Source organism: Cnephaeus nilssonii, assembly GCF_951640355.1.
Source record: "Cnephaeus nilssonii genome assembly, chromosome: 1".
Classification (NCBI taxonomy): Eukaryota; Metazoa; Chordata; class Mammalia; order Chiroptera; family Vespertilionidae; genus Cnephaeus; species Cnephaeus nilssonii.
In genome coordinates this window covers 89,405,697-89,424,957 of record NC_137072.1, presented here as the reverse complement: position 1 = coordinate 89,424,957, position 19,261 = coordinate 89,405,697, and the positions used below count along the sequence as shown (strand labels likewise).

General features: G+C 39.0%; 1 protein-coding gene across 1 annotated transcript in view; it reads right to left on the bottom strand.

The window, feature by feature from the left end:
- GABRA4 (gamma-aminobutyric acid type A receptor subunit alpha4) overlaps positions 1-19,261 on the bottom strand; it is a gene marked incomplete at both ends in the record, with an annotated part of 65,672 nt that overhangs the window by 21,932 nt on the left and 24,479 nt on the right. Inside the window, one exon of the mRNA XM_079775797.1 lies at positions 15,704-15,963. Coding sequence (XP_079631923.1) covers positions 15,704-15,963 — 260 coding nt within the window. The remainder of the gene's footprint in view (positions 1-15,703; positions 15,964-19,261) is intronic.

Genomic DNA, 19,261 nt, shown 5'->3' with positions numbered 1-19,261 from the left:
CAGGAAACACCTTTCCAGCTATAAGAAGGCCTCCTTTTCTCTTCTTGCAAGCAGGATGCCCTTGTCAGGGCTTCTCCATTCAAACCAGCTCTCAGAAGGGTAGCGATTAGGTCCGTTTGTCCCCATATGAAACCAGAGGACATTTCCAGGTATAACCTGGACAGCAAATTGAGCATGACTCTCACCTCTCGTGGAGTAGCCCACCTGAATTAGGAGAACGAGATACCCAAACAACAAATCTAAGAGTCTAAGACACAGCCAATGAAAGAACTGGGATAAGTAGTTGCTTCATATGAAATTCCAAAGAAGCCAGGTGGCTTTGGGTCAAGAATAAGAGCTTTATAGATTTCCTTTAGTAACCCCAAAGCCATGTGTGTGCCTCAAAAAGTAAAAAAGCAATGCTGAAATGAAAGTTTATGAAAGTTTTTCCTATTATTGTTGTCATCTAGGATTTCTCTTTCTTGTCATTGTTAATATTGTTAATAATATTTTGCAGAGATTTATTCTTTCACTCATTGCATTCATTTATTCCTTCACTCATTGACTCAGTCAACAAATTGGATGGGCGTTTACTGGGTACCAGGCTCTGTGTTCAGCATTGGCCTTAAAGTTTGTAATATACTAACCGCAGTTGTTCAGAAGTGCCCATAATTGGTCATGCTAGCCACAACAGTATACTCATATTGTACAAGAAGAGTTGACTTTCTGCTCTTTGGATAGAGACTCCTCACCACCTTTTGCCAAGTTCTCTTTGAAAATGTCAATTCTCAAGTGCCAAAGACCTGGCCAAGAGAAAGTAAAGGTGTGCTAACTGGTGGAGTCTTTCTTCCCTTTTACCTCATCCCTTTATCTAATATTTTCACCACATAATATTTTACAATAGTCACATTAAGGTGGTTGGGCTTTGGAAAACGTTTTAGGGAGGCAAAAATAGGAAGTGCTCACAGAGAAACTAAAGGCCACCTTCATCCTCACACTCCTATTCCCTTCTCTGAATCCCCTAGTGACAGCCTCTTCTCTCACTGTGGAACCCACAATTGTTTCCAATTAGCCAAACAAAAAGTAAGTAAAAGTAACCTGTTTTAGCCAACTTACCTCCAAAAGAGGGAAGGAATTTGAGAGAAAAGAAAAATTCACTGGACTACATTGTTGGACTACATGAAACTTGAGAAAATAAAGAAATCCTCCTTCTAGTCACCTATATAAAGATAATAGAATTATAAGAACTGAAGTCCAAGTTCAAGAAAGAGAAATTGAGGGAGGCAGAAGAGAATCCTACATAACAGAAATGTGAAAATTCAGGCTCACTAATAAAGGCAACAGTACAAGAGAGCTTGGGAAAGAATAGGATTTATTATTCAAGCAAAGATGCTAGGCAGGGTAAGAAGCTTGTGGAATATCAAACACCAGAAAATATTGAGAAAAACATACTATGCCGTATAATCTGAGTGCAAAGTGTCCTCTTTTTAAAATGACCAAAATGTATAATAATTTCCTTCTACCAAAGACACTTTATACATAATGTTCTCTAATTCATTTAAGTAAAATAATAATACCCAAACTGACGCTTCTTGAAACTTTTACATCATCTGAGGCCAAGGGAAAAGCTGGAGATTAAGTGATGTATATTACAAAAACTAGCCTCTCAAAATAGCAAAAGCAATATTGGAAATTTAGCGAAACAAACCAGAAGAAATGAATAATCTTACTCAGTAACTTAAGGGAAAGAACTTGCTGGAAATGTAGCTAAATGTTAAGAGAATTTGTTTCAGGGTGGCTGTATATTTTTTAAGATGACTGAAAAAATTTTTTTCACTCCAAAAAGAAGTAGTGGACCATTCACATTGCTAACATAGTGCCAGAAGCTAATTCCAGCATGTCATAAATGCAAGAAGTTTCATCAAAAGGTTGATGGAACCTTGAGGAGTGCCTGCTGGAAATGGCTAAGGGCATTTCCCCACACCTAAATATTTGCATAGATGATTGCTTGCTGCCAGACAGCTGAGGGCATTTTAATCTACATGTTATTGCCTCCTACTGGCCAAACACCTGAACAGCCGTAGGCAGTTCCCCCAATCTGACAATGGATTCTGTATACTAAACCTTGCTTTTGCTATGTATATCTACCTTGCTTTAGGACAATTTGTGTTAATAAAAAGCAAGGGGTCCAGAGAGACAAGAGAACTTGGTTCCTATAGCCAAGCTCCTCTGGCTCCCCAAAATGCCTTCCAAAATTATATTTCATCTCTATACTCTTGATTAATTTACACGCAGCCCCTACTGCAGATTTCTGAACCCTTCTAGATGCTGGACAAGACCCCTGGCAACATAGATGGAAAACATACCACCAAATTAATAAAAATGTGAAACTCCATACAAATATTTTGATAATAAAATTTCCACAGGGAAAATGTATGGTTCTTCCACGCATTACTGTCCTAGACAATTGTGCCTCTATTTCAGTTGTATGAGGAATGAAATCAATCAGTAGGTGGTTCTTTGAGCATATGCTAGGCTCTTAGTAAATTTGTGCCAGATGTGCTGGAGAGGTAACAGAGTAAATGGAAAATAAAAATTCCAACAATATGATAATAGCTTATTAACCCTTTGCACTCGCTTGCTTTTTTCTCGATTCCTTTATTCTAATGCTAACCGTGTCGAGTCACACTCAACATCCGAGTGCACAAGGTTAATTATATAGCAATTTTAGAATAATCATTAAGCTAGTCCATAAATATCACAAAGCAACTAATGATACTAACAGTAACGAGCTGGCTCATTTCCTTGTTACTCTCCTTCAATTTGCTGACCATCAATAAAAGATGCCTCAGGAACAGGCTGAGTTCTCCCAAAGACCCTCCCAGAGTTTAGCATTTTTCTTTACAAATCCCTTGGTTCCTCCAGAATATTTGCTCCTCTTGATCATTTGCATCACTATACTCTGTCACATTGTATATATTTGTTGAGGGCAAAAACTCTCTCGTGAACTTCTTTAAAAATTTCCCCACAATCTGTAAAACATTCTACTGAATATATGTTATAAATAAATAGTATAAATTTAATATATTAATGCATGTAAGATAGGTTTTTCAAACCAAAATAAAAGAATAATGCTTTGAATGTTCTTTAAATGCTTAAAATGTGAAAAAAAATATAATTTGGAAAATTATGGGTTGGTCTTCAGTTTGTTGAAATGGCTGTGCTAAAAATCAAACGGTTTTTTTTTTAGCCTTGACAAAATTCATATATATTTTATGCAAATTTGGAGGTAAGGAGAGTGTTAACTAATTGTCTATGACTTGGGCTTCTATGTAAATGGAACTAGTAGCTAAGGGATTGGGCTTATTTATAAATGGGATAAAGTTTCAAAGCATAGCTTACATTTTCTGCAATGGAGAAACAACACATTTTCAGAAAAACTAGGACTGTGTTAATTAGTGAGTATATGGTGATAGTCATAGTGGAAGGTAGGCAGTTGTGGTCATAGGTTATAACTGAGGGACAGTAATCTCTAGTGGATTTAAATCTTGGCTCAGTTGCTTAGCAGCTGAATGATTTTGGATAAATCACTTAGGTCTCTTTGTGTCTGAAAAAAATAGTACAGGATTGCTATGACAATTATATGAGTTAATGCATGTAAAATGTTTAAAATACTATCTGCAATGTGGTAGTACAGTATAGTTAATGTTTTTGTGGCTGTTGGAACAGTATGGACTTTTGCTGAAAAGGTGAACATAAAATAAGCTGAATATTTAATTTGATCTAACTCAGTGAACCTAAAAGTTCTTTTATTTTGGTTTGAAAAACCTATCTTACATGCATTAATATATTAAATTTATACTATTTATTTATAACATCCTCTCTCTAATAAGTTTTTATTAAATTAAGCACATGGTAGAGTATAAGCAATCTTGCATTAGTTATAGAGAGTGTATGAGTTTGTAATAATATAGATTTTTAATTTAGAAGGAAATTTACATATAATCGTGCCTAAATTCATCTTCTAACAGATAGAGAAAAAAACCCCCAAACATTGGGTTATATGATCAAAGCTACACTGGGGAACTGAGGACAGAGATGAAATCCCTTTATGCCCACCTGTTTTCTCTAGGTGAGAAGCAACATCACAGATCTGAAAGTGTCCAAAATACTTCACCAAGGCTCATTTTCATCAACCATAAAATTATGTACATAGCAATACAACCCTGGATTGTATGTGTATATAAATATATGTATATGCAACAACTCATATGTATATATGTGTAAAGTAACTAGTACTACACACACACACACACATATATGTATGTGTATATATATATATACATACATATATATTATAATTTTATAATTATATATATACATACTTATATATATACATACATATATATTATATACAAAGGGCACATAGTAGACAGTAATGATGGTGTTAATGATGATAATAATGATGATGACAACATGTTATCTCTCCAAATTCTATGTACTATATAAATACACTTCATAGTTTATTCTTTTGCCATGATATTTGTAAACCGATAATACATGAAAATAAATGAACAAATTTACTAATAATCTGTATCTATACCACACACACACTCTACACTAAATTATACTAAGTTCACAAGATGCCTTCTTCCCTGAACACTAGCTAATATATCTAGCCTTCTTAATGTAGCATTAAAATCATAACACTTCCCTTCTGGAGGAGGAAATAGCCTAAATTTTTTATCATCATGCAAATGTTGGCATTTCACTTCCCAGGTGATGTTATTATCAATGATTATCAAAATGTGCATAATATTGTTTCAATAAGCTACTAAAATTGATTGCCTCTCCTCCTTTTGTCATTTTGAATGATATCCTTTATTTATTTATTTATTTATTTATTTATTTATTTATTTATTTATTTGCAATTCAAAGACTAAGTTGAAGTCTCAGCTTAACTCTTTCTTTTTTAAAAAAAAATATATTTTTATTGATTTTGGAGAGGAAGGAGAGGGAGAGAGAGAAACATCAAGGATGAGAGAGGATCATGGATTGTCTGCCTCCTGCACACCCCCTACTGGGGATGGAGCCCACAACCCAGGCATGTGCCCCTGACCAGAATCGAACCCTGGACTCTTCAGTCCGCAGGCCAACGCTCTATCCCCTGAGCCAAACTGGCTAGGACTCAGCTTAACTCTTTCTGATATAATTTGTTATTACTCTCTCTACCGCTTCTTCACAGTATTTTGCATAGTTATCATTATTTAATTATTTGAAATTAATTATTAAATATCTACCTTCCTATTACTCTCAGATATACAAAGGAAGTGAGCATAGTATTCCAAGTGTACTGACACTTAATAGGTATTCTATAAATATAATAGGTTCCCAGTGTGTACTTGGATATATAGATTAGTACTGAAACAGAGAGGTTTAAGGTAGCAGTGAAGATTTGAGCATAAGTTTAGACTATTAAAAGCATGCTAGAATCAAAACTCAGACCATATATCTATAAACTAAATATAGTCACCCACACGATTAATGGCCTGTCTCCTTCATGAGACTAAGTTCTTAGGTTTTGTCTTTGAATCCACAGTGCCTTGTATGGTGACTGGTGCACAGTAGTTGCTTGGTAAACTCTTGGTAAATGACTAGCTGAGATTCATCCTCATACATTAGCAACATGACATTTTCTCATGAATCAGCACATGACACATAACAAAACTAACAGATAAAAAACACAGCTGGAGATAAAACCTAATCCGGATATTCTTGTCACTTAAATCATACAGTTTAATAATTGTGCAATTAAACAATTACTCATTGCCTAAAGAGCATTACTACCTACAGAACATTCTGTACTGAAAAAGGTATGGGTTTGGGGAGGTACAGTTTATATAAGATTTAAAGAATGTCATTAAACTACTGTCAGAAACACATCTAAATGTCAAGTGAATTGACAGTACTGCTTCAGGTCCTTGTTCAAACTGCCAGGGAAAGAGGTTTGAAACTAAGTCAAGATATGAACAAAATAAGGACAAATGAAAAACTGAAAGTTTTTTGCATACTTGTTTAAACTATTTTAAAAACAGCATTTCTAAGAGGAGCTTTGAGAATAACCGAAATGAAAATCTGAAACTGACCTAGTTTGTACACCCCCTTGGAATGGAATGAAGCTTGTACATTACCAACCACTGGGAAATCATTGTATTTAACATCAATGTCACTCGCAGTCACTGATAGCTGTGCAAATGATATGACTAAAATGACCAAAAGACAGCCAACCATACGTTCCTCATAATGCACAGCTGCACTTGTAGGCTTACTTCAGCCTTTTGTTTTGCTTTCTTTTGTTTTAAAACATCCTCCTCAGTTATCTCTTGCTGCCCACTAGCGAAGTCCACCTGCTGATAAGGGTGTCTCAGAATGGTTAAGAACGATCATCTGCTGTTCCAGAGGCTCACAGTGACCCAGCTCAAGTTCACTACTTCCATTTGCCTGATGTTTACATTTACTCCAGCAAGGAAGAATCTCTATATATAAAAGCCTAAGCAACCGTTTGACCATTCAACTGTTCTACCAGTCACTATGATGCGCACTGACCACCAGGGGCAGATGCTCAATGCAGGAGCTGCCCCCTGGTGGTCAGTGCACTCCCACAGCAGAGCGCAGCTCAGTTGACTAACGGGCACCAGACGCCGGGCTCATGGCTGGCAAATGCAGCTGTGGCGGCACGAGCCTCTCCCGTGGATACTCCCCCTGCACAGTCCACCCCCAGCCAGACCGGGACTGGGATCTGGACCAGCATTGGGACTGACTGGGTGCGAGCCCACGGCCACTTCTCGGCCATGGGCACACCGGTATTGCCCTAGGACGGGTGCTATGGCTCTAGGATGGGTACACAGAGACTGCAGCAGAGCGGCAGCAAGCCTACCCAGGTCAGCGGCAGTGGCGGCAGGCACAGCAGGGCTGGGATAAGCAGGAGCAGAGCAGCGCCCGGCCTAGGCTTGGGCTCCCCCCAGCCACCTGCCGCTTCCCGCACTACTACATCCCTCGGGGGATGTTGGAATGATGGTTTCGGCCTGATCCCCACAGGCCACGCCGAGGGACCCCACTGGCACAGTGCACTAGGCCTCTACTTTTATTTAAAAGACCAATGTTTTTGGAAATTGGTGATAAATATATTAGTTTTGGAGTCACCAGACCTCCTATCATCTGATTTCTATAATTGGCTCATTATAATCCATCAATAAAAACAACTGTATCTATTACATACTATGTTATGTGCTATATGAAGACATGAACAATTTTATTAAAGAGCTCACCTCCTAGCTAGGCAAATATAGCAATCATATGAAACAGTTCAAGCAAAATACTTCAGGATATTATAAATGATAAATTTTGTAACACATACCTGTATACGTTGAAGCTGCTGAAAGAAATAAAGGATAATAATAATCATCATAGCCATTACTTACTGGGTACCAAGCATTGCTCCCTGTACTTTATATGAATAATGTAGTCTAATTCACACTATAAGCTTATCTGGTAGGTTTTATTATTAACCTGTTTGTAGATGTGAATCCTTGAGACCCTATCACGGAGATCCTTGAGATCAGCTTGAATGAGGCAAATATGAAAAATAAGGCTAGAGTTTTACTTCGGAGGATGGGGAGTGAAAAGGGAGCTTCTCCTCAGTGCTCTTGAATGAAGGAATCCAAGGTGTACCTTGAATTATTCATATATTTTACATTGTCTTTTTCTTAAAAACCCTAATTTTTACATTGTCTTTTTCTTAAAAAGCAAATAGCTCTTTAATTTTAGAAATATTCTTGTAAGTATCTATGAACACTTTAAAATGAAGAATCATTACAGTAAAAAAGAAATAGACAAAGCCATTAGGTAGATGGGGAAGGAAAGGTAAACAGTGGAAAAGTATGCAATCGTAGTTTAAAAAAGTAGTCATTATTATCCTGGGATAGGAGAAAATGTTCTACTGTGGAACTTGCCACCTATCTAAACTTGAACTAATTAGCTACTTCATTAACTGTGCCTCCTTCCCTTCTTGCCCTAGTGAATGATGTTACCACCATCCATCTCATCCTCCATTTCCCTCATCCCACATTTCTAATCAGTCATTAAGGCTTGAGGCTTAAAAGTATAGGGTTTGCTGTCTCAACCCTGCCACTTACCAGAGAGATGACCTTGGGCAGACTACTTCATCCCTACTTATTAACATCCTCACTGGCTTAAACATGGGTAAAAATAGAACATATGTGATACATTTTAAGAATTAAGTTATATATATATATATATATATATATATATATATATATATATATATACTGTAAAAGATCTTATTATTGGAACATATAAAGCATTCAAAGTATTTTACTATTATTATTTATTCATAGAAATATGAACAAAAGACTGTGTTAAGCTGATCATTTTATATGAATACTAGTGGCCCAGTGCATGAAATTTGTGCACGCGGGGAGGGGGGGTAATGGGGAGGGGGGCATCTCTCAGCCCGGCCTGCACCCTCTCCAATCTGGGACCCCTCAGGGATGTCCAACTGCCTGTGGAATCGGGCCTAAACCAGCAGTCAGACATCCCTCTCGCAATCCGGGACTGCTGGCTCCTAACCACTCACCTGCCTGCCTGCCTGGTTGCCCCTAACCACTCTGCATGCCAGCCTGCTTGCCCCCAACTACCTCCCCCGCAGGCCTGCTCACCTCCAACTGCCCTCCCCCGCCAGCCTGATCAACCCCAACTGCCCCCCTGCCAGCCTGTTCGCCCCCAACTGGCCCCTGCTAGCCTGCTCACCCCCAATTTCCCTCCTGCTAGCCTGATTGCCCCCAACTGGCCCCCCCTGCTGGCCTGCTCACCCACAACTGCCGTCCCATCCTGGCCTGCTCACCCAAAACTGCCTTTCGCTCTTGGCCCCTAACCACCTCTACCTCAGCCCCACCACCATAGCTTTGTCCAGAAGAACGTCCGGAGGGTCTCCTGAAAGGTCTCCCAGTCTAATTAGCATATTACCCTTTTATTAGTATAGATAGAGGCCTGGTGCATGGGTGGGGGCCGGCTGGTTTGCCCTGAAGGGTGTCCTGGATCAGGGTAGGGGTTCTCTTGGGGGGTGGGGTGGCCTGGGTGAGGGGCCTGTAGTGGTTTGCAGGCCAGCCATGCCCCCATTGTGGTGGGGGGTCCCCACTGGGGACGGTGCCAGCCTGGGCGAGGGGCTGAGGGCTGTTTTCAGGCTGGCCACACCCCCTTTAGGGTGGGGGTCCCTGCTGGGGTGCCTGGCCAGCCTGGGTGAGGGGCTGATGGCTGTTTGCTGGCTGGCCATGCCCCCCAGCTGGGACCCTCACCCCATGGGGGCGTGGCCAGCCTCGGTGAGGGGCTGAGGGCTGTTTGCAGGCCCCTCCCTTGGTGGCCGACCCAGGCGACCCAAGCCTCCCACGCGCTCAGGCCAGCTCTATGGCTGCCCCGCACAGGTCCTTCCTTCAGCGGCTGGCCAGGTCGGGCGGGAAGCTTGGCTTCCTCCATTGCCGGGGGTGACCCAAGCCTCCCACTCGCTCCAGCCTGCTCCATGGCCACTGCCCACAGGCCCCTTCTTTGGCTGCCGGCCCAGGCGGGCAGGAAGCTTGGCTTCCTCCGTCGCCAAGGGCGACCCAAGCCTCCCGCCCGCTCCGGCTGGCTCCGTGGTCACTGCCATCTTTGTCCCTCTCATTTGCATATTCCCTCCTGATTGGCTGTGGGTGTTGCGGAGTGATGGTCAGTTACCATATTTCTCTCTTATTAGTATAGATTATTATCTTCTTTATAGACATAAATACTATAAAATGCAGTATCAGAGACCAAGCTCTGCACTCACACACAGCTTAATTTAATATTGGGTTTTGTAGGGAGTGGCTAAAGGGTTAACCCTTTGCACTCACTTGCTTTCTTCTTGATTCCTTTATTCTAATGCTAACCGTGTTGAGTCACACTCGACATCCGAGTGCAAAAGGTTAAGCCTCCGATTGACCTGTGGCAGAGCCACAAAAAAGTCCCAACTTAGAGGGCAGAGCCCCCTTAGCATAATTAAGCTTGACCTTATGGCCGCTCCCTAGATCCTTCCTAGGTAGCTAATGGGCTGTGGGAGGTGCAGCAAGTGCTGCCAAAACAAGTGAAACTCACAAGAACATTGTAACTATGTTGACCACCACCTTGTTTTTCTCTGACTATAAAATAAAGCCTCAGCTTGCCGGCTGGATCCTTTTCTGTGTCCTCATCTAGGCACGGAAGATCCACCGAGCCTCAGCTATATTCTCTTTGTCTGTTTTCTTTAATCCTTCACCACCCCTCCTCAGGCTCACTTAACCCTTGGCTATGCTGCTATGGCACAGGGTTTACTATCTCTGAATATATCACTTAACATCTAACTGCAAGCCTCAGTTTCTTCATCTGTAAAATAGTTACTGTGAGCTTGAAATTATGTAATACACTGAAGCATATCACATAGTACCCAACACAAATTAAGAGCTCAAGTAATGTTAGTTATTATATCACTTGTGGCTCGGTCCACAAAATTCTTGCACTGGGGCAGGGGGGTTGTCCCTCAGCCCAGCCTGCACCTCCTCCAATCTGGAACATCCCTCTCACTATTCAGGACTGCTGGCTCCCAACCACTTGCCTGTCTGCCTGCCTGATTGCCCCTAACCACTTCTGCCTGCCAGCCAGATCACCCGCTAACCACTACACTGCCAGCCTGATCGACACCTAACTGCCCTCCGTTGCCAGCCTGGTCGCCCTTAACTGCCCTCCTCTGCAGGCCTGGTCACCCCAACTACCCTCTCCTGCAGGCCTGGTTGCCCCCAACTTCCCTCCCCTGCAGGCCTGGCCCCCCAACTGCCCTCCCCTGCAGGCCTGGTCCCCCCCAACTGCCCTCCCCTGCAGGCCTGGTTGCCCCCAACTGCCCTCCCCTGCAGGCCTGGTTGCCCCCAACTGCCCTCCCCTGCAGGCCTGGTCCCCCCCAACTGCCCTCCCCTGCAGGCCTGGTCCCCCCCAACTGCCCTCCCCTGCAGGCCTGGTTGCTCCCAACTGCCCTCCCCTGCAGGCCTGGTTGCCCCCAACTGCCCTCCCCTGCAGGCCCGGTCACCGCTAACTGCCCTCCCCTGCTGGCCTGATCACCCACAACTGCCCTCCCCTGCTGGCCATCTTGTGGCAGCCATCTTGTGTCCACATGGGGGTGGCCATCTTGTGTGTTGGAGTGATGGTCAATTTGCATATTACCACTTTATTATATAGGAATTTTTTTTCCACAGGATTCAATATGTAGGTACACTAATGCATACTTTCCAACTGAATGAGGACCACACACTATTTTCAAGTGATTTTAAAAAAATATATAATTTGATTAAGAAATCTTCCTTTTTATTTTATAGCTACTTATTTTTTAAAACACCTTATTAGTCCAAGTCATCTGCATCAGTGAGACAGTAGCAAGGGTATGGAAGGACAGAACCACAAGAATGGACCTCAACTCAAATATTGAAAGGACAGAGTCAAAGGCAGAATCAAAGTAATGCTGAGTCAAAACAGAACAGCTGCTTTTGCCTCTTGAGATGCTCAAAGACATATTCAAGCTGCCCAGAGCTGCTATTAGATCCTGCCAATCGGCCTTTTTTCCTTGCTTCATGAATATTCAATAAACCATAAGCTTTTCAATTCCCAAAGAATAGAAATGGTCACTAGAAACCTTTGCCAAGCCATTAACAGTTTATAGATCCCGTATAGTAACAATAGGTCAAACCACTACTGATGTAGACTCTGAAGGTGATAACAGAGGAGGAATTTAAGCACATTTTAAACAAACACATCATTCAAATAAGCAAATAGCCATACAAGTTGAAACACATCTTTGAAGAGGCAAATTTCACCTATCTGATTAGAATCTCTACTGAATCCAAATCTTATAAGATTCTAGAAAATGTATTGACACTAACATGTTTTAAAATTTTGCTCTTTACACTTCCCCCTTCTTAATTTCCTTCTCCTTATTTATCTTTTTATTTTCTTCTCTCTCCCTCAATTTTAATATATCCTCAACCTTAAAAGTTGAACTTGATACTGAAGCCATTCAATGGCAACTGACACTCCAAAGCCAGCTGAGCTCTGGCAGCAATCTGGAGTCAGGAGGCTGGGTAGGCCAACCCATTAATCACTGTCTTTAGAACACAGACATTCTCCAAGTAAACTGCTGTGGAGATCTAAGTCATGACACGTATACAGTACACTTGTAGAGGACATAAAGCATATGATGTATATTTTAACTACATTTATTGTAAAATGTCTTCTCAACTTTTAAATGCTAAGACTCTATGCCCTTCACAAATTTCATCTTCTTGATCTTGAGTATGCCATTTGCACATAGCACGTGACCCAATGCTGTCAACAGGAGTTGCTGAAATCAGAGTAGACTTAGCCAATTGGATGTGCTCAGCCAAGAATTTACCAGCAGTGACAATTACTATAGTCAAGACATACATTTCAAGCAGCAAATAAAATATTATTGGTTTTGTTCCCACTTTTGGAAATTCTGAAGAATAGATTTATTCTGATTAAGTGGCACTTTTAAGTATTTATAATATTCTACTCTAATACTAATACAAGGAGTCTCATCACTTTGCAAAAATAAAAAAAGAACTATAGCAATTCACTATAAACAGAAAAAAATTATGTTTGTAAAATGTTTGTACATTCAGAATCTTTGGAAATGAGCAACTACTGGGTCAAGAGGGAGTTAATAGCTGTATGGGAGAGTCAGTATACTTTATAATTTCAACATTACTAGAAAATCTTAAGTAGAAATATGTTGATCTAAAATTTAAAATTAACCACTAGTGATATAAAACTATGACATATAGCTTCCAAAGTACATGAGAAACAAAAGGATATGAAAATTTTAGCAATAAAAATATATTACAGAACTTAATATCAAGAAATAATGTTTTAAAATATTATAACCAGACCAAATATAATTAGAAGCTAAAGGCATTATATAGGGGGAAAAGTTATTTTATGATTAAATGCATAGACTAATATAGAAATGGAGCAGTTATAAATCTTTACATGTTGAGTGTCATGTATCAAAGTGTATAAAACAAAAATAGTTAAAATACAAAACAAATGTAAATAATCATAATATTAGTAAGAGGATTTTTCATATCATTTTTGGTATTTGAATGATTAAGAAGAGGTGCTAATTAAGAGGGTGATATAATGATGTTTTAAGTAAAACTGATTTAATAACTAAAATTAACTTCTTTCAAATTGCCATTAAACATTTATAAACTTTCAGCATAACTCAGGGTGTAACAAAAATATCAATAACATTCAAATCTATACAGGTAACATCTTTGAGCTAAAAATAAACAGTGGAGCTAAATAAACAAACAAAATCACTTTTGGAAACTTTAATATTTTCTTCCCAATAATTCTTAGCTTATAGAGAAAACCAGTAACATAATTGAAGAATATTTCTCAAATAATTATGATAATATAGAAAGTTATGAGTACGGTCAAAACTATATGCAAAGGAAATCTCATTGTAATAAGGAAAACTTTATTATTAAATAAAAAGCCATGAAAATAAGTAAGAATTAAACTCAAGAAGCTAGGAAAAAAGAGTTAACAGAATTAACCTGAAGAAAAGTGGAATTAAAATAAATCATTCATTAAAAAACAGAAACAGTAAATTAAACAAATAAATATATCCAAGAATTGATATGTTTTAAAAAGGGTGATCTCACTCATATGAGGGATATACTGATCAACATAATTTGATGAACAAGAATAGATCCAGAGACAAATGGCAGGGTGGGGGGTGGGGTGGGCGTGAGAGAGTGAATAATAAGAGGACTTGCATGCATGCATATTAGCATCACCAATGGACACAGACACTGGGGCAGTGGGGGTTTGCCCAGGGTGGGAATGGCGGGTGGGGGGGGGGCGGGGGGGCCGGGAAGGAGACATATGTAGAACTTTAGACAATAAATAAATAAATAAATAAATAAATAAATAAATAAATAAGGAACAGTAAATAGAATTATTCTACCGAGGTTTCAACACAACAAAGGAAAGCAAGTAAGAGTAAAAGGCAGAGAGGGCTACCTATGGGGAATGGGAAAGAGAATAATCAGGGTTTTTAACTAAAAATAGTATCCAAAATCTATTCTAATAATTTTGAAAATCTTGATGAAATGAATTTCTTTAGAAGAAACTGTAAATAACCTATCCAAACTGTCTCAATGGGATGGTAGTAATTTTCCTACCAGCTCACATGCCATTCTAGAAGAACCTGCACCCAGGGCCTTCTAGGAGCCGAGTTATAAACTGTTAATCCCAACAGTTAATCCCTGCCAGGGTAAACACCAAACCTAATTTGTTAAACTGTTGTCTTCTCTTGGAGGACTTACTTCCTGATCACTTGCATGCTGAAGGAAATCCCCTCCTCCTCATACTACCCGGAACTCCTTTCAGACCGTCTCAGCACTACTATCATCTAACACTCCAAGTGCTTCATTATTTATCATTTTAAAATATCATGTCTCCTTTTCTTTGTCTTACATACTTAAATGTAAACTCTGTGTAGGATATTCTATTGGGGGTGGGGAGTGTATATTTTTGATCCTCAGACCATAAACAGGGTCTGGCACATCATTGGCATTAAATGTATATTTGTTAAATGAATGGCGGGGGGCGGGGGGAGGAATGAATGAGCAAGTAAGAGAATGAGTTATTACCTACAAAGAATAAAGTTGATGGCTTATATACATTTGGATTTGGGCACGTACAAACAAAAGGAGTTTTAGACTATCATTTGTGGCAACTACAATAAAGCTGTGTATCAATGACCACAGATACTTTGCTGATTCAAGAAAGAAGCTGAATGAGTGAGAGTGAAAGAGAGAGAGCGGAACATCCCGGGAGGAGGCGGGGTGAGGGTGAAGAGGGAAGGGAAGAGGAGGTGGGGGGGAGGGCTTCCTGTTTGCTCTTATTTTCATGATGATCCTGCTATGTTGTACAACTGGAGTCCATAGGAAAATGTCACTTTAAGTTTTTTTGTTTTTAATCACAGAATCACTTGAATGTCCAGTGTGAATTACAGTAGCTCTTGTTTGGTTTCCACATCCTTTTGGCTCTGTGCCTTTACAATAAGATTTCTCAATCTTCAATGTACATCAACTACAACTCTAGGTCTTCCTATTTATAGGTTTTATTTTCTTAGGTAATACAAGGACACAGGCCCTTCGCAGCCCCATGGGATAGTTCTAACATGTTCGGAACCGCTGCTTGACTCTGTTCAATGAACTCTGTTCAAAGCACATTTCCAACCCACTCAAAGATAAGCACAGGTTCCTCTGAATAGTATACAGAAGATGTTGTCCCTTTCTCTGAAAAACCTTTAATGTTGAAAAGAACTTTCAAACAACCAGCGCCATCTGGCTCTTCCAAAGCTATTTAATTTTTAAGTCATTAATCACAATTATAACATTTAAATTTATAATTATCCCTTCATATTTTCCTGGATTTTTAAATGTCTTACAAATTGTCATTGTTATTTCAAGTTTTCATCCACACCCATCCCTCCACATCCCCCCCCTCCCTCCCATCCAGCAATGTAAATTTAACCAAGAAACTCAAATCTCAAGTTGAAGGAAATTGAGTCAAATACCTGCAGGGGTGCTTCAGGGTGCATTGCTCTCAGCAAAGGAGCAGTTGTCATTTCCTGGAGAGCTCTCGATGTCTTCTTTTTGGCTTTTTCTATTTGAATATTGGTAAAATAATTGACAGCAGCAAACTCGATAAGGGCGGAAAATACAAAAGCAAAGCAGACAGCTATGAACCAATCCATGGCAGTAGCATAGGACACTTTGGGCAAAGAATGCCGTGCACTGATGCTCAGTGTGGTCATGGTGAGGACTGTGGTTATTCCTTGAAAGCAAAAGAGCAAAGAGACAAAATACTTCACCATTACTTCTATGCAAAAACAAACAAAACAAAAACCTAGTGATCTGGTGGGTAGGGTGGATGGTGGGTAACAAACTTTATAATTCAATCAAATCATCTTTGATGGAAGAGACTAATCCTAGTGGTTCATTGGAATTAGAATGGGCTTTTCCATTGTTGGCCCAGTGTGACTTTGATTAAGTTATGAAAAGTCACTTGATACTTACCTATTGGGTTTGCCATATTGATTAAAAGTATATAAGGCACCTAGTGTAACATTGTATCTGAGCCAACATGCCTGAGAAACTCCACACACACACCTACTAGGAAGTGCTACTCATTGAAGCACTGATTCTCAACCAGGAGTAGCAAATTGGTAGCATGGAATATTGGGGCATTTTCTGGGGTAGGCATGGTCCACTGCTATTGAGACTCACTACCAGAAAAACACAAATTGTAGATCCTTATAATCTTTAAAACTGAATATTACCTATTGAATTAAAATAATAAATTTACTAGTTGTGAAAGACAATTTATATAAAACAATAGCTGTATATTCCTGACAAAATAGACTTATAGAACATTTTGGTATTAAAAATATTAGACATCTACTACCCACCAATTTATGGGTGGGAGGAAAATATTTGCAACAAGAACAGAGGTACTTCCCTTCCATCAGTAGGCTCCTAAAGCATATCACCCCCAGGAGAGCCTTTTCCTCAGTATGGAAAAAGGTTAGTCCCTATTCTCAATGGAAAAATTCCACTTGCCACTGGAACTACAAAGAAATGAATTGTTTAAGGATGTTAATATTTGTACAGTTGTCCCTTTCTTTATCATTGTCTATCTTTATATCTAGCCTATATTATCTAGTTAAGCTTGGAAATTTCTCTGGGGATTTACTAAACCCATTTTATATATTGTGTACAATTGCTCCTTAATTGACATGCCTAGTTGTTTGGGGATGATGATAATGATGACAACAATGATGATGACAGAGGCATCTAAACTATACATTCCAATCCATGCCTATCCTTGCAGAGAGCCAAACTATATATGTTAAATTGAAGAGATTATGAGCCTCATACAACAATAAGGGAATAATAGTATTTTTATTTGGGGAGAAATTATCTTGTCTTCTCAGATCAGCATTTAATTATATCTGCCTTGTATTGTTTTTTAGTTGTTCCAACTTTATTGGATGTAGCCGCTGTGAGAGCGAACGTGTCTAATATTGCTCCAGGATTTACCATATTACATAGTGCCAAGCACATGATAAATGCACAGTAAATACAAACTCATTTTTTTCAGCTCCTCATCAATCCATTTTCTCTCCAGTCCCTTCTGAATTGTCAATGTTTAGAACATGAAAAATTAGAGCACTGTGCAGTATATGAACTATAGATCTTAAAACAATCCATAAACTATACAGTGAATGGAATTGGAGAATTTGGTTGTATTCCCTTTTTAAAAACATTTTGTGATATTTTTAGCACTTTATTAGTATAAAATAGATTTTAAAATGTGTTTTTTGGTCAAACATAAATCTCTATGAAAATGCAGTATTATGAATTTACTGGACTTTGTTTCAGAAAAAGACCTTACAAAGTTAAGGCCTCCTTTTTAAATCTCAGAAAATTGGCATCATTTCCATGCTGGCTGGGAGATGCATTGAATAAATCCTAAATTAGTTTTGAAAAATTTTAGCTACAAAGTTTGAAGAAAAATTAGTTTTTCTTCTTATTCATAATACTTTACGTTTAATGGCTCATTAAATGTTCTAGAAAATTCAACAACTTTCTTAGGTATATTTCCTCTAACATCATAGAAATTACGCTGAAAGCAGTAGGAAATAAAATATGAAGAGTACAGCTTAATAAGAATACTACCCAGAACTCATAAAATTCTACAGAGATCATAATGTAACAACAACAACAAAAATACCCTAAACAATAAAATCAAATATAAGCAACTTAGAATTCCTCATGTTGCTTTGAACATTTTTTTTAGGCGGGGGGGGGAATAAAACAATTTATCCTGAGGACCAAAAGTAGTGTTCTTCCTCTTCTCCTGCTGCCGTAGGAAGAAATTACCTTATTAATGTTGAGCACGCCAAATACTAATGCAATTATTGAGCCATGAATCCAAAAATTACTTTCTGATTGTTAAGGGGTAAATCATCAAGTTCATGATGTAGATGATACTATGGCTATCAGTACAAAAAAAAAAATGTTGGATATGTGGCCACTTTCTAATTCTATTTCATTATTTCAAGTCAACTTGATTTTCAAGTTTGTGGAGGAGCCCTCCAAATAATGGTTCATATTATATGACTGGTGGTAAAATTAGGATAGTAGTTGGCATAAACAATTGAATATTTGAAGTGTCCATCTCTTTAGATTTTAAAAAGTGCTCTCTGCCAGAAGTTCAAATTTAAAGAACTCCCAGCATGACAGGGATGTGCTTCTCCCACCTGCTTTAGGTGAAGCAATTGGTTAAGTAAACACCAACAGAATAAGAAACAGAAGCCAACTCTTCAGATCAGAAGCCATGCTTTTGCTGTATCTAGGAAGACAGCGCATCTGTTTCAATGGCTTAGCTGGCATTTACCCTTGAAAACATTTCAATAAACGATAGAATATTTTTGACACATTCAAGTATGGATGCCAGTCCCTGTTTTTAGAATGCTGAATATGCACTGCACTGGCTGGTCCAGGAGCTGGGAGAAGACGTGTATGAGTAGGCTAAGGCTATACACAAGAGCAAAATTCTGGCAGCTCACTCCTAGAAAAATGAACTGGTAATGACTTAGATATGCCAGTTGGCATTTATCCAGGCTTAATGTTTTACTATACTGGAATAATTAGAAAACTTAAAGGCATACAACTTTGGAGATAGAAGGCCTTTGAAGAGATTTAGCTCACTCTACTTCTCATATTTACACGGATTGGTTTTATTTGTGTGTTGTTGTTGTTTTGTTGTTGTTGTGTGTTTTTTTTGAATTATCTCTAATAAATACCTGACCCAGCAAATTTTCTTCTTGAGCAAAAAGGAAAATAAGGGAAGATAAATACAAGCCCGGAATTTTTTACCTAACTCTCAAATGAAATAGATTGCTAATGCCCCCCAAATACTTAAAACTTAACTTTCTTAGAAAAATACCATCCCAGAGCCTCCCTGAATAGTCTAATTATTACCATTTTGACATATTTTAGGTTTTTGAAGACATACTTGTTGGGCATAATTTAGCTGGTCAGTCAAAACCAAAAAATATCTTGGCACA